Raw genomic sequence first — 15,598 nt, 5'->3', positions numbered from 1 at the left:
AGTTTCAATTTGGCCTGGTTATTTGCATAAATACAATAACAGCAGTTGATTGTATGGGCTCTTTTAAATCTGCTTTTCTGGAATCTCTTGATTGAATTTTAATTTGCCCCTCAGGGCAAACAAGTGGAGCCACCTAGTTGCCATCAGGTTTGCCTGCAGTACCCATAGACTTGGGTGAATTCCTCAAGTTCTTGAGGTTCCTCCCTTGCCATCTGTCAGGAAAGCAGCCTTCGTTCCTTACCTAGAAAGACTGCCATGAACCAAAATCTAACTCTGTATTAGCTTGCTTTTGATCTTAAAATGTATTTAGTTAATTAAATTTATAATTTAGGACAAGGCATGCTGGACCTTCATTTTAAGGAGTTTTAAAGACTGGGGGTATAGGGGAGGATCTCAGTAGAATTCATCAGCTTTATGCCGATTACCAAAATGAGGCTTAATTCTCTTAACTTTATTTGTCCTTGGGCGTGGTTAACAAATGGCACTAATTGGATTTCTGTTATCTGTCTCCCTGATTTGGGAGACTTAAGCTATTTACTCTGTGGTTGGGGAGAAGTACAAACCATTTACTCTGAAATGTCCTTAGTTTAGGGAATACAGGTTTTACTAGATGGCTGCAAACTGTTTGGCATCTAAATTTTCTAGATGGTTGCAAACTGCTGTTTAATGCTCTGCCTCAGTTTCCTTATTCTGCTTGTCCTGGCTTACTGGCCTGTCTCACTTATACAGTTTTCTTTTAGCATTTCTCTTCACAAACCTTCTGTAACTTTCACAAACCTTTTTACAATTTTCACAAACCTTTTTACCCATTCCAAAATAACCAGATTTAGAACTCACTTTCTTTTTCCTTTAAAATATATTTCCATATCTTGTACCTTCTATTACCAAAACCATATAATTTTTCCTTATTAAAATTCTTAACTCTTAAAAACTTTTGATTTTTAGTGACCACTGTAAAGTGAGCAATTAGCCTTCTTTAGATTGACTTTTATGAACACATTTTAAACACACTCTCAGTTTCAAGAAACACACCTTCAACAAAGTACTGGATATTACATCAATATTCTCAAATCCACTTTACAGACTTTCCTCCATAAAAAGCCAAAAGCAGGTGAACCCAAGACTTGTAGTAATCAATGTTTCAGTATTTCATGTTATTTCAAAATATCTACATATTCAGTAACTTTAATGAAAAAATTCACAAATTTAAAAAGGAATAGTTGAAATAAGTTAAATTGATTTAGGTAGCTAAGGTGGTTTTTTCTTTAATAGGGTTACCTCCCAGAGACTTGCATTTTAAAGTATGACATAGGTGAGAGTTTTGACCAGGTATTTGCATTTCAAAGGTCCTAGGACTTTGCTTTCATAAAGCCAATTATCTAGGAGTATTTTGAGCTGAACTGGGGAGTTTTGGGGAAGGTAAAAGGATTTAGTGGGCTTTGATTTTTTCTGGAGCCGCACCTCTGGCCCTGTAAAGACTTTATTTGTAAAACAAGGACAGTCATTTTTAATGCCTTAAGGACTGGGGAATGTTGGCTAAGGTCTAAGAAATTCACTCATCTGTTCTTTGGAATGTTTTTTCCTTCTGGGCATATTTTTCTTTCAGACTCTGTAGCATTTATAGAGAGATCTTGTTTACAGGTAGCATATAGCTGAGGGTGATTTCTGAGAGCTTGCGTATGTGGGAAAGACACACTGATCCAAGGATGCCTCATCCTCCATCCACTTCCCTGGGAGTGGCAAAACAGGTCTAACCGCAGGATAGTATTAAACTTAATGGTGCCATTAACTGGCCAACATAGTGGGGCCAAGCTATGTTGCAAAAGAAGCTTGAGGGACTTTGGTCAAATTTCACCCAAAGGGGTATCTTGAGGCCTTGTGGACTGGTTCTCCATCTACGGAGAGAAAAATTCCCAGCCAAGAGTTAGAGGTGTTCCTGCTAGTCTGGGCTGTTTTGGGCGGTCCTGCAGGCACCTGGTCCTGCAGACACCTTGGCAGTGCCACCAACCTGAAGACATCTGGTGCCCCAACAAATATGGCCATTCAAGTGAGGTGTCCCTCTTTTGATGATCTCCCGCCTTAGTCATCCTTACCGGGGATCCCCTGTATTGGTTCTGTCTGTACAAGGGGTGCCATGAAATACTGTTGAATATCAGTAAAGTTTGCCATGAAGGGGTGCTGGTGAGGCTCTGCCACCCACTGAGTCTGTCATCTTGCCTAAAATTAAGTAATCTCTCTAAACTTCAGCTTTCTTGTCTGTAAAATGGGCATAATGTCAATCTTTATCTATTGTGTAAAATGCTTACTTCAGCTCCTGATATAGTGAATGCCCAAATGTCACAGTTATGATGAAGACAGTCATGCTGGGGACCTGCCATAGGACACTGTGTGGCAGGGATGACATGGTTCCAATAGCCTAGAAACAAACAGTGTGGTTGTTAGTGTGAATACTTGTGTTTAGGCTCAAAATCTCAGTTGTTTAATACAGGACGTCTATCTTGCTGAAGATCACATATGTGATAAAAGGTGTCAGTTGACTACCGTCTTATCCTAAAGGCTTATCCTAAAGGCTCTGGGACCACGTGTCACTTATCTTTGCATTTCAGATTAGATGCTCAAGAAATGTGCACTGAATGAGTGAATGACTGCACTTGTTCACCTGGCTTGTAGAAAAGCTCAGGCGCAGTAATATACCTTCTGCTGTAGGTATATTAGTAAAATCTCGAATTGAGTTCCAGGATGGCAGTCGTCCCACAGAACTGTGCCCCTCTCAGAGCACATCTGAAAGGTTTTGTTGGCTTAGATGTATTCTTTTTCAGTGAACGGTGTTTTCTAAGTGGCTTTGCCCACTTCTGAGAAGTATGTCTTGAGGGCATGTTATGTCTGAAGACTGGAAGGCTTTGGAGGGCACAGAAAGCTGTCTTCAAAAATTTAAAGGGTGGTTTCCCTTTTAAAGGCAGAATTGGGAGATGCTGAAGAGGACAGCGAACTTTCCAACAGTGTAGGACTGCTGGGCTCACAGCTGGAGACTGCCTTGGGGGTGAAGGAACACCTCTACCACTTGAACCTCGGGGGGTGGGGGGGGTAGGGGGGGTGCACTCATTAGGGGTGAGTTGTTAGGGTTGGCAGGCTTCACTCTGCCTCAGGGCTTTCAGACTGGAATTTGACAGTGGTTCGCAAAACACTTTGCCGGCCATAACTGCTAAGTCACATTAGATGTCATTGCCTTAATGTTTGTGGGTTGTGGGTTAGCACAGGTAACTCCAGAGGTCTCTTCCAAACCTGAAATTCCACAATTCTAGAATCCTTATGGGAGGAATGTGAGTGGTTTCAAGGTAATTTTTTGACAGATTACAGCTGTTCCTTTACACTTCAGTTTTCTTTTTTCTGTTAGAAAGATATAATAGGAAGCTGATTATTCATGATACCAAATGATTCTTTACTTTATGAAAGATTTTTTTGCAGCTTCCATTAAATAGGAGCCTCATTTTAATTTAAGAGTATTTACAGCTTAATACAACAGCAGTTTAGAACTAAATCAATGTATTGAAAAGTCAATCAGAAACGGTTTAAGCATCTCTAAAATTGTGTAAATTAGTGGAAAAATAGAAAATTATAGAAAGCAAGAGACATCTGTATTTTTCTAAAACCTCAAGTTTGGGTATGTGTATATCTATATCTGTCTGTATGATAACGCACATGGTTTGAAGATTTAAATTATACTTATGTGCAATTTATAGGTCTACCTTCATCTTTGTACCTAAGTAGCTCCTGAGTTGGAGTTAATTCCACCTTCTTGTCTGCCTGCTTGCCTTGACTTCTTGCTACTTCTGAGTTGTGGCCCTACAGGACCTCCTTTGATAGAGATTGGAATGGTGGGTGCTAGTTAGGCACTAAAACTGGTGTAAGGTAGTGTGGCTTGACCTGCTGCTAATGCCTGCCACCGTGCAAAGTGGGGACGCATTTTCAGTACACACTAGGTTCATTTAACGTAGTACCATGCATCGTAGAGATGGTATGTGCCCTATCAGTTCCTGTAGGAGAGAAGAAAACTTTGCAGTTAAATACTTTGCAATCTGTCAGTGATTTCAGTTTCCTAAGCCATCATCCTATAATTTGTGCTTTTAATTCAGAATGCAGTAATCCGATCCTAATGGCCTGCAAAGTATTTTAAGTGAGATTCTTTTCTTCTACACAAAGATTAGGCAGGCTCTCACCCTCCCTTCCAGCTGGTGCCTGAGGTAGGAGGCAGTCATAGCCATTCTCTCCTTCAGTCAATCCAGCTGTAAAGTGGCTGCATTGAAAACCAGATGCTGGGCTTGAGCTAAGGTTTCCCGGATAAATTGCCAAATAAGTGCAATCAAAATGTTTATTCTAGTTGCACTTAGTTGAAAGCAACGGAGGAAAAATACAAATATATAGCCTTTCCATTTAGAATTTTTGAATTAAAAAAACACCTCACACAGCTGAATTCCATCTCAGTCTGCTCAATATATGTGAACTAGACTTTGTAAAAATGGGTTAAGCATCAAGTACTCTCCCTCACTGCCATCCCAATATCAGCCAAGGTCCCTAAATGCACTTTATCTTATTTCTTTACCCGTTTCTTCTACTACACGAATTATATGTAAAAGAATCACTTGATTAGTCAGAAGTGGTTGTGGATTACAGATGCCACTTCATATTAGCGATTTGAATAATAATTGAGTATGCATTTATTTTACTGTCTTCTAAAGTCTGTTTTATCTATTAGGTGGAAAGATCGTTGTGGACTTGCTAAATATTTTATTTTGTTTTTTTTTAAATATATCTTTATTGATTTCAGAGAGAGGAAAGGAAGGGGAGAGAGAGAGAAACATCAACGATGAAAGTGTCATTGATCAAGCCCGCAACCCGGGCTTGTGCCCTGACCAGGAGTCGAACCCTGATCGCCTGGATCCTAGGTCCACGCTTAACCTCTGAGCCACGCCCGGCCGGGCTAAATAGTTTTTTTTTTTAAAAGAGCCACATTTTGCGAATTCTGTAGGTTTTAAACTATCGATGGTAGAGAAAAGTAGATATATATGAAACTCTTGGCACACTGTTCTTTCTTAGCTGCCCCTTCCTCTCAACAGTGGTAACTATGATTGTTTGTAGGAGCCACTTGTCTGTCAATTCTGTGTGGCTTTTCTACATATTTTCTTTTGTGTTAAGTAGTATTTAAATCCATTTTTTTTACCTTATACTTTGTTTCTCTCCAGATAATACAGTAAGAATTTGTAAATTATACCTGATTTCAGACTAAATTTTGGGAAAATGTTCATTCAGCATTGTACCTCTAGCTAATATTGGGGATTTTAACTTGAGTGAATGTGTGGGTGGTTGTTTATACACACATTTAACTTGGCACATCTTTATATTTTTCTATAAATATAATTGTGACTGTTTGAACTAAATAGTGGAGATAAATATGTGGTCTTTGTAGAAAGTTAGGAATTTCTAATAGGTAGTTTCTCCATTGAGAGCATTAAGGATGCTCAGGATACCTACGCTACTGTTTCATTTGTTGATACTGGGAATCTAGCTCCAGATTCAGTTGAAATCACAATAAAAATTATTCATTGTGTGTAACAAGTGTTTGAATTCTAAATGAAAAGGGTAGGTAGTTACTTCAGACCCATGGTTTTGGGGACGTCAGTATTAGCTAATCTGGGGTTGGATTAGGAAACCTTCCACACTGGATGCTAACACCTTCTCAAACTCACTCCGAAACTGTAGATTTCTTTAGTTGTAGTTTCTCCCTTGCGCTCCTCTGTTTAGTTCCTTACCTCACGGGTTTGAGGAATTCTCCATGCTGTGAGTCTTGCTTCCCCTCCTCCCCATCCCTGAGGGCACAGGCCTGGCTCCCTAGTTGAGCTGTCCTCCCAGCACATAGACCAGGACAGCTTGTTCCAGCCAGGACACCTGGTCTAGAGCCGCCTGTGTGCTGGACAAATACAGGATTTCAGGTTGGAAGCCGTGGGTCTGCCGCAGGGTTCTTGGCCAGCAGTAGTCGAGTCTAAGCCCCTTGACACAGCTGTCCTTACCACTGGCCGCTGTGGGTGTGGCAGGGACACGGAGGTCGTGGGTGGGATGTGTCTGACCAGGACAGAGCACCATGCGGATGCTTGTCGCCCTGGTCCTAAGTGCCTGTTGGAAATGGACTTATTCCTGCTTTGTTACTGACAGACTGAAACTCGTCTGCTTGTGGAATAGCCTGGCTGTTTCTTGTATGTTAGATCACACAGGACCTCATTCAAGTCTATTGTCTGAAACCCTGGGCAAGGCACTTTCAATTTTCTGTGGAACAAAATGAAAAGATTAGATTAGCCTCTCTGAAGCTTCTTTGAGCTCTAAAATGTCCCAAGAAATGATTATTTTTAAAGCAAAGTGGGGTGCCCTGGCCAGTTTGGCTCAGTGGTTAGTGCATCAGCCTGCAGACTGAAGGGTCCCAGGTTCGATTCCAGCCAAGGGCGCCTACTGCAGTTGCAGGCTAAATCCCAGGCCCCTGTCAGGGTGCGTGTGGGAGGCAGCCAATCGGTGGGTCTCTCTCACATCGATGTTTCTCTCTTTCTCAGCTCCCCCCCCTCGCCCCCCAAAAACAATAGGAAACATATCCTTGGGTGTAGATTAAAAATAAATAAAGCAAAGTGGGGAGAGGCGACAGGCATGAAGGTTTTTGTGCCCAGATGGTGGTTTGCTGCACACTCATGTGTACATAACTTTTACCTCTGTAGTATCACGGAATAAACATTTTAGTACAAATGATAACATCTGTTATTTGAAAAGAATACTAGAGTAAAATTTTCTTCTATAGTTTTTGTAGGTAAAAAAGAATAAACTTTTCTCCCAGAGACTCCAAAGCAGTTGTTTTTTTTGTCGTTGTTGTTTTTTTTCATTTGAAAGCCTTCAAACATTTATTACACATCTTTTCCTTTTTTTTTTTTTTTTTCCTGGAAGGAAACTTCAGGTTAAACCACTGCTGTGTTACATATTATTTCTTGATTTTGTTCTTCGGAAATGTAATCTTTTTCTCTTTTCTTTCTCTTCTCTGCAGTCAGAAAATGGGTAAGAAGAGTCGAGTAAAAACACAGAAATCAGGCACTGGTGCTACAGCAAGTGTGTCGCCAAAGGAAACCTTGAACCTGACAAGTGAGCTGCTGCAGAGTAAGTTGTGCACTTGGCCTTCCCGCCTTTCTGTGGGGCGTGTGGTTTGTACTCCTATATCCACAGTGCTGTGTGGGAGTGTCACTCCCATGAAGCGTGAAGTTAGCCATGTGGCCTGGGCATGTTACAGATCCTCTTACCCTGCAGCCTCCCCACCTGTAAAATGGAACTGCTGCTACCTGTGGGGACCATGTGACTATAATGAGGCCTGTATAAAACACTGAATACAAAGCTTCTGTACACAGGCTCCCAGAACGTGGGCTTCCCTGGGCACTGGTGGACAGGGACAGTCTCTACTGCTTCTTAACAGTGTGGCCTTGGACCAATTACTTAACCCCTCCAAGTCTCGGTGTTCATGTGAGGAAATAAAAGGTGGGTTATGGGCTGTCAAGCCCAAGGCAATCACAGCGTGCCTCTCAAGCAGCCCTTTTGAATGGCTTCCTTACTGGGACACTCACCTTTTTGTTCAGTGATTCAGTAATAGTTCTCCAATGTTCACATGCTGAAGTCAAGTTCTCGGTTCAGGGAAATGAAAAATCTTGCTTTGGAAGTTACTATAAACTGGTTCCTGTTTTTAAATTGTGAATTTAAACTGGTGCTATGTATGTTTCAAATTTAGCTGTGGTCACTCTATTAACTAACTAGATTTGTCTCATTTTCTTTGCCCCTTATGTTTATATTAATGACAGGCTAAAACCCAAATAAAATTATAGCTTTTTCTCCTTGAAAAACAGGCAGCAGCCAAGTCTGGATCTGGTCCCTTCCTGAGTGCTCCCATAGTCCCCTATATCCCCTCCTGCCCAAGAGCAATGTGGGCTCTCCACAGAGCACTGATGTCCTTACCACCTGTCTCCCCCGCTAGACTGGGGGCAGCTTGAGGATGGGCCCTGTCTTGTGTCCAGGGCCTCCGCCAGTATTTGTTGAGGGAAGAATGAAGAAGACTGGTCAACCTTACTACTTATGTGTCAGCATATAGATAGTTATTGTTAGTTATTTACCACCTAAACTCTTTTCCTTGGAGAACAAAGGGGGCCAAGAAATTTGGCAGGATCATGGGAAGGGCTCTCTTTTAAACTGATACAGCTGTTTATAAAGGAAGGAGATGCTGGCAGGCCTGGTGGGTACCCAGTGTGCAGCCTTCCAGAACACTGCTGGGACTTGGATGTTGGTCTTTAGGTTCTGGTCCTATAGTAGAATCTCAGCTTCTCTTTCAGCAATGACTGTGCAGTGTCTTTGTGTGACTCCCCCAGAGTGCTTAATATAGTGTCTTACACATGGATGTGAAATGTTTGTTGACTAGTTGTCCTTATGTCCAACTTAATGGTTCCCTTAGGGAGCCATTATTATGGGGTTTAACTAGAAATGTTGACTATCAATGTTACCTTCTTTTACCATCTGGAAGAGTTTTCAGGGTAGTGTTTTGCATTTTAGCTTAGCTTTTTAGATTTTTCTGTTCACAAGTATATTCTGAGGAAAATGTATCAGCAGTAAGAATGAGGCGGATGTACCAGATGCTAACTTAGGTACTAGGGTCACAGTTGAATAGGTGGTATTTGAATGGTGTCAGAGGCTTTACATGCTTTGAAAAGTTTACCTGATTTATGCTCCTCACATTCATCATCAAAGCTGTAGTTTCTTTGTCCTTTAAAAATAAATCAACAGCAACAACCCAAACCCTCTTCCTTATGAAGATCACAGCCTAAGTGGGAAGAAATGCTTGAGACATGGTTTTTGTGTTGCAGAATGCAGTAGTCCTGCGCCCGGCCCAGGGAAGGAGTGGGAGGAGTATGTGCAGATCCGGTCTCTCGTGGAGAAAATACGGAAAAAGCAAAAAGGTACCTTTTCTGGAATGATAATCATATTTTAAGAACATCCTGTAGAGTCTTGGCATAGGTCAGAAAGGTGTTCAGAGTAGTCAAGGTCTCGGTCATTCATCCTCTCTGCAATCCTTGTATAGAGGGAGGGGCTGCTAGGCTGGGAGAGACTGGACTCTCTGGAGCCTTTCATTTCTGAGATGCCCTAGCCTGCCTTGGGAGGGGAAAACCGTTGAGCTTTGGGGGAAAAGTGTTTGTTTTGGGGGCTAAAATGACACAACTTTTATTTACCTTTACTTTATCAGATATATACTTAACTCTCTATACTGTGCTTCCTTCAGGGTGTGAGGTCAGTCTATATGCTGTGTATGTATATACAACATGCAAGTATATACTGATTGGTTAATGTTTATCAAGATTTATGATGAATTCAGTCATGTTTTGATTAAAAAAGAGATGTAGGTCTGTTTCCCAAGCTGCGTTTGTACAGGGTATATTCAGAAAACGACAGAATGACTGTCAGCCAGGCTGGCGATGGGGCCAAGTGTCAGTTGAAAAAGCCTATTCAATATTTCTATTGTTTTTGTTCTGTAAAGCACAAAAAGTAAAGATTGGTATTCAGGGCCACATGGGAGGTGGAAGGAGAAGGCATAATAAGCAGCCTGCCTTGGGCTCCCTGTTTGTTTGTTGTCATGAAAGTGAGTCAGAAGAGGGTTTGTTTACTTGCCTCTGAAGCCCGAGCTTGATTGCTCCCCAGGCACACCTGCAAACTTGCAGCTTTTGGGTTAGATGGTCTCAAACTCCACACAGTGACAGGCCCCTTTATAAGGCGTTTCTCTGCACCAGTCGTAGACTGTGCTCACCCTGGCTCACTGGGAATGGGACTGCTTGTCTTCTGAGTAGAGACCGTATACTATAACTGACACCAAAGCCAGAGCACTCACTTGTTCTCTAAGTCTTAGATTTTTCCTAACAAATTCTTTGTCTTCATTTAGCGAGCATCTGTATACATAGCCTGGCACCAGAGCCTGGCAAATCTGTTCCACACGCCTAGTGGACCTTTAAGTACATGGTGGTGACACGGTGACAGGCGCCCAGGCTGGCTTCCACACCCAGCTCCTCATGTTAATAAAGTTCCCCTTCCTCTCCCTTGATTCACCAAAAACAACAACAATGGTTTTTCCTAAGCATGGTGTTTCATCCTTCTGAATACTTTAAACAAAATATCAAGCTGGAAAGTATTTCAAGCTGAAAAATCCAGGAAATAATATAACCATGCCTAAGAATCTACTACCCAAATTGAATACATGTTTAAGCCTTACCTGTTCAAGTTCTCCTTTCCTTCTTTCCCACCTACTGTCCTGATCCCTTTCCTCCCTTCGTTATTTTACTTGTATTTGTTTTTAAGAAATGAATGTTATACATACAGCTAGCTGAAGCCCCCGATTCCATCCCTCCCCCCAGGGTGTGTGTGTTAACTTTCCTGTGAATGTTTTTCTACTTCATCTATAACCCCACAAAAATATATGATAGTAGTTGGTATTTTAAAAATTGGCATGAGTGGTATCATTTTACTTGATTTTTTAAAAAATACAGTGTTCAGTTTTGTGTTGTATTGACACATATAGATGCAGTGCACTTAAATTGCCCCATAGAATTCTGTTGCAGAGCTCTCTAGTTTTGTGCTCTTAGGACCAGGGCTCATCCTTACACACATTTATTTATTATTATTTATTTTAATCCTCACCCAAAGATATGTTCACTGATTTTAGAGAGAGAAGAAGGGGGGAGAGAAAAAGGGAGGGAGGAGAGAAACATTGATGTGAGAAAGAAACATCAATCCATTGCCTCCGATACTCACCCTGACTGGGGATGGAACCCAAAACCTTTTGGTGTATGGGATGAAGGTCCAACTAACTGAGCCACCTTGCCAGGGCACACGTCTTCTTGCGCGCATGCGAGAGCTACTGAGTTTTGTTTTCATGGAAATTTTGTTACAGCAAATGTGCATATAAGAGATGGCACGTTGACTTATGGGGGGAGCTGCTCTATGAATCTGCAGTAGTTACGAAGGCTTTCCCCCTTTCCCATCATATTACCTGGCAGTATTCATATTACCTGGCGTGCGTCAGTATTTCTCGTAACCCTATGTACTGTGACTATCTGGTGATTAGCTTTAATTTTTCTCAAGATTGGAGTGTTATTAATATTTCATGTGTTAGTTATGATCTGTTTGTTTTTTTATTTTCTGAGAGTAGCATGAATGATATATGTCCTAAAAGTAGCTCTTGTTTTGTAAAACATGGATTGATACAGGTCTGTCTGTTACTTTTGATGGAAAAAGAGAAGATTACTTTCCTAATCTAATGAAATGGGCCTCTGAAAATGGAGCTTCGGTTGAGGGTTTTGAAATGGTTAATTTCAAAGAAGAGGGCTTTGGTTTGAGAGCAACAAGAGATATCAAGGTGAGTTTATACACCGTTGGTCTGGGAGGGGTGTCTAATTGTGTTTGGACTGTGTCGTGTAGAGGACACAAGATGTGGAGACAGATGCCTTGGGCTTTCTCTGAGCCTTGCGGGCGGGGGCAGGGTGCAGCCAACACTGCCACTCCTGCTGCAGCGGTCCCCTAACTGACCCTGTGTTGCAGGCAGCCCCTTGCCGCTTGTCCTCCATGGGAGCTGTGCTAATAACCAGCGATGGGGCAAGTGAGCTCACATTTCTGGGCCTCTGCTAGGAGACCATGGGACATGCCTTGCAGGATTCTGAGGTTTAAATACAGAGAAGGATGTGGGCTCAGGTGGTTTGTGGGCAGAGCACATGGGCCCTGTGGTTGGTTGGACGTGGGTGGTAGTGGGGAACAGCAGAGTAGAGGATGCTTACCGGCTTTCTGGAATGGATAGTTGAGTGGTTGGAGGTACCATTTACTGAATCGGCAAGCCAGAGGTGATGGGAAGAGAAGAGAAATAGACATCTGCTGAGGGCCAAATGCTTTTCCTTCACTCTTGGTCCTTCCTTCCAGATGGGGGAGCAGCAGCCTCTCTGCCTCTCACTCCTGCCTCTTCTAGAAATACTCTGTTTGATGATTTTGGGAGAAGGAACTAGAGTTGGCCTTTCTCTCTGTGAGAGCTGCTGCTCACATGCATTCACTGTGCTGTGCTCTTTCTGCCCTCTAAGTTTTCCAGGGCCTGGCACACCTGGGGAGGCTTCTGGAACTCTAGTTCTGCCTGTAACTTGGTGGGAGGTCCATCTAATTCCGGGATTCAGTCAGTGATATTTTGGGTGACCGTCTGTTGGAGTCTTGTGTGTCTCTCAGTTGGTTCACAACTTGGGTAGAGGAAATGGGTATTATTAGGCCCCTCAGACTTCCAGTAACATTTTTGACCAGGTTGTAGTTAACCTTTTTGATGACACATTGATAAACCATACACTGGCTTATTAGATATTTATTAAATAATCTAGTATGTCAGTGTACTTTGTTACTATACCAGACTTCCAAAAAAAACCCAGGTTTCTTCCTTCATGATGCTTAATAGCCTATAGTAAGGTTATTGGCACACATCGCCATGATTCAGGCAGTAGATAGACGACGATAAATGAGATGCCACACATGCTTCTCATGCATCAGACGAATAGCACCGTTTGTGTGGGTGCTGCCCACAATATCTTTTTTTTTTTTTTTTTTTAAACTCAGATATTTTTTCCATCGCTTTTCAGAGACAGTGGAAGGAAGAGAGAGAAAGAGAAATATCAGTGTGAGAGAGGCACATCGCTTGGTTGCTTCCACATGCACCTGATGCTTTAACCAGTGAGCCCAACCGGCTAGGACTGCCCACAATATCTTAGCTGTGGTTTGTCATCACTAAGTGCGGATTTTGTTTTTTTTTAAAGATTTATTGAGGTATAACATATGTAAAAAATTAGACATGTTTAATATATACAGTTGGATGAGTTTAAACATCTGCATACACCCGTGATACCATCACCATGCATGGTCAAGGTGCTGTTTAAATACACATACAGAATGTACTGAAAAAGGCATCTCATTTCCAAACGTGTCTTAGGGGCTTTTGCCGGTAACTGTCACGTTGAAAGGCAGGCACGTAGAGGAGGGACTATTACTCCAGCTTCAAACACTATAAGATATTCTAGTTCATGTGGATAGAGTCAGGGTTTTGCTGGAGGTAGAAATTTTGTTTTGTTTTTAGCCCTTAAAAATGTAAGTACAGCAAGAATAAAGTAAACATCTTTGTGCTTTACCCCAAGTTGTTATGTTTGCTTCAAGTTAAAGTCGAAAGTCTCTCTTGATTATTTGTCTTCTTGGTATATATACTTAGTTTTTCTACTGGAGATAGGATTTTAAAGCAGCTTCCAGTCATTTAATGACACCATAAATGCTTACATTTAAGATACATTCGGTAATTAGTGATGCGGTGCTGATATGCACCCTTAAGTTGTCCCCCAGGTGTGGTGGGGTTTCTGCCCGTAGACACAGCTGGAGTGAAAACTGGAATGGCTGTTCTCATGATTCTGTTTTCTTATTTTCCCTCCTAGGCAGAAGAATTATTTTTATGGGTTCCACGGAAATTACTAATGACTGTTGAATCTGCTAAAAATTCAATTTTGGGTGAGAATAATTTCTGACTGTTCAAAGCAAAGTGAAAATGATAGAAATATGTACAATTTTATTTGTGGAGCTAAGTACCATATTTGGTTGTTTTCTCAACTGGTGAACTTCCGCCCCAAATTCACATCGAGTTTTCTGCGCTTATAATCTGACATAGTAGACGAATGTCAGAAGAGAGATGCACGTTACTTTAACCATTACAGGACTGTTTAGTGATTTCCATAACTTTAATAATATAAACAAATGCTTTTTAAAGAAGTTGTGGAGCTTACTCTGTTAACTTCTGGGTTTCTTCAGGGCCCTTGTACTCTCAAGACCGAATTCTTCAGGCCATGGGGAACATCACACTGGCCTTTCACCTGCTGTGCGAGCGAGCCGACCCCAACTCTTTCTGGCAGCCCTACATTCAGACGCTGCCCAGCGAGTACGACACTCCCCTCTACTTTGAGGAAGATGAAGTCCGGTCCCTGCAGTGCACACAGGCTGTGCACGATGTCTTCAGCCAGTATAAGAACACAGCTCGGCAGTACGCCTACTTCTACAAGGTCATCCAGGTGAGCGGGCCCCTCCCTGTCCCTGTCCGAGGGTGGCGGGAGGGGAAGCCGCACGCCTCCGCGAGGATCCTCAGCAGTTTGCCTTGTCACGCGATGAGGTGTTCTGGTGCATTGCTTCCACTTTCCCAGAATTGTCACGGAAAGATGACTTGACTGTCTGACTTTATGGTGTCCAGTATTTATATAAACAGCAGTTGTTCCCAAGTTATGAGAGTCACCGAGTTCTGAAAACAACAGAGTACAGTGAAAATTTAAATGCTATAAATGTAATACATTTATAGCTCTGCATATAAATTTTCCAAGAAAATATAAGTCCTTTTGTGGGTTCTTCATATATATTGGTAGTAGAATATCGATAGTTAATTTACTAAATTATGCTGATTTCTTTATTTTTTTCAAAGTGTGCTGTGTATTATATTAGTTTTAATTAGCTCTAAGTAAGAGTCAGATAACAATCTCTGTACGGTTGTGAACGAGGCCTCAGGGCCCATGGCTGATAGGAGTACAGGTTCTTGTGAGACCCTCGAAAGATGTCGTGATCAAAGCCGTCTCCACAGGCCAGTGGCAGTCATTGAGAGGGTGGGCTCCGGGATGGCCTGCCAGGATTCGGGTCCCTGCAGCACCTCTTGGAGCAGTTTCATTCTGGGCAAGTCTCTCTGCTCCCATTCCCTTATCTGTAAAATGGGATAAATACAGCACCTGATTCCAGGGTTGCTGAGCAGACAAATGAGTTTATCTCTGTGAGGCCCTAATTGCGGTTGGATGCTTTACAGAAACACTTGGTTTATGTTACCATTTTGTGTGTTGATCTTCAGGACATGTTGTGTTTTTTATTTACTTATTTTTTTATTGTTTTAAATTGCTTCTCCCTCTGTCCCCACAGTACCTTATGTTAGTATTTCTTAATCTTTTCTACTAAGAAACCCATTCATAAGTGACCCATCACAAGCTCAGAATGGCTTTGAAGTCTCATGTTTTGTTGCTATTGTTGCTGGGTTTTGGTCTCATGTTTTTAAATCTTAAAAATTAATGCAAATGTTGGTTTGCTATAGTTTTAAAATCATGTTGAATGACATATTATCAAGTTAGGTTGGCATTGTGGGAAATTGGCCCCGTCTCTCCTGTGACCCCACATGCCACTGGGTGCCCTGGGACCCATCTTCCAGTGGGAGAAGCACAGCATTCCATGTAGCAAACACCATCACCCTGACAGTCTGTTAGTCCACGTGTGGTTCTTTCTCAGAAGGAGAAAATGTCACCGTCACTTAACATTAGTACAGTTAGGCAGCAGAAGGGAATCGTTACAAAATGAAAATACGTCATAATGAGCTTTGTAGAAAATTTCTTACTCAGTGATTTAGTTTCAGATTGAGATGCACTGTGTGCCAACCAGGAAGGTGTAGGCCGTGGAGTAGAAGAAT

The 15,598-nt window shown here is 41.9% G+C and overlaps 1 protein-coding gene across 2 annotated transcripts in view; it reads left to right on the top strand.

The window, feature by feature from the left end:
• The window catches only part of SETD3 (SET domain containing 3, actin N3(tau)-histidine methyltransferase), a 59,374-nt gene that overhangs the window by 5,007 nt on the left and 38,769 nt on the right, over positions 1-15,598 (top strand). The window contains exons 2-6 of one of the 2 annotated variants that reach the window (XM_081142259.1): positions 7,076-7,185; positions 8,928-9,020; positions 11,316-11,464; positions 13,551-13,623; positions 13,921-14,177. In XM_081142259.1, coding sequence (XP_080998385.1) covers positions 7,083-7,185; positions 8,928-9,020; positions 11,316-11,464; positions 13,551-13,623; positions 13,921-14,177 — 675 coding nt within the window. In that variant the 5' untranslated portion in view covers positions 7,076-7,082. The remainder of the gene's footprint in view (positions 1-7,075; positions 7,186-8,927; positions 9,021-11,315; positions 11,465-13,550; positions 13,624-13,920; positions 14,178-15,598) is intronic. The other variant, XM_081142260.1, reaches the window with a different exon arrangement.

The sequence above is a fragment of the Miniopterus schreibersii genome, assembly GCF_964146895.1.
Source record: "Miniopterus schreibersii genome assembly, chromosome: 1".
NCBI lineage: Eukaryota > Metazoa > Chordata > Mammalia > Chiroptera > Miniopteridae > Miniopterus > Miniopterus schreibersii.
This window is presented reverse-complemented; position numbering and strand designations above follow the sequence as displayed.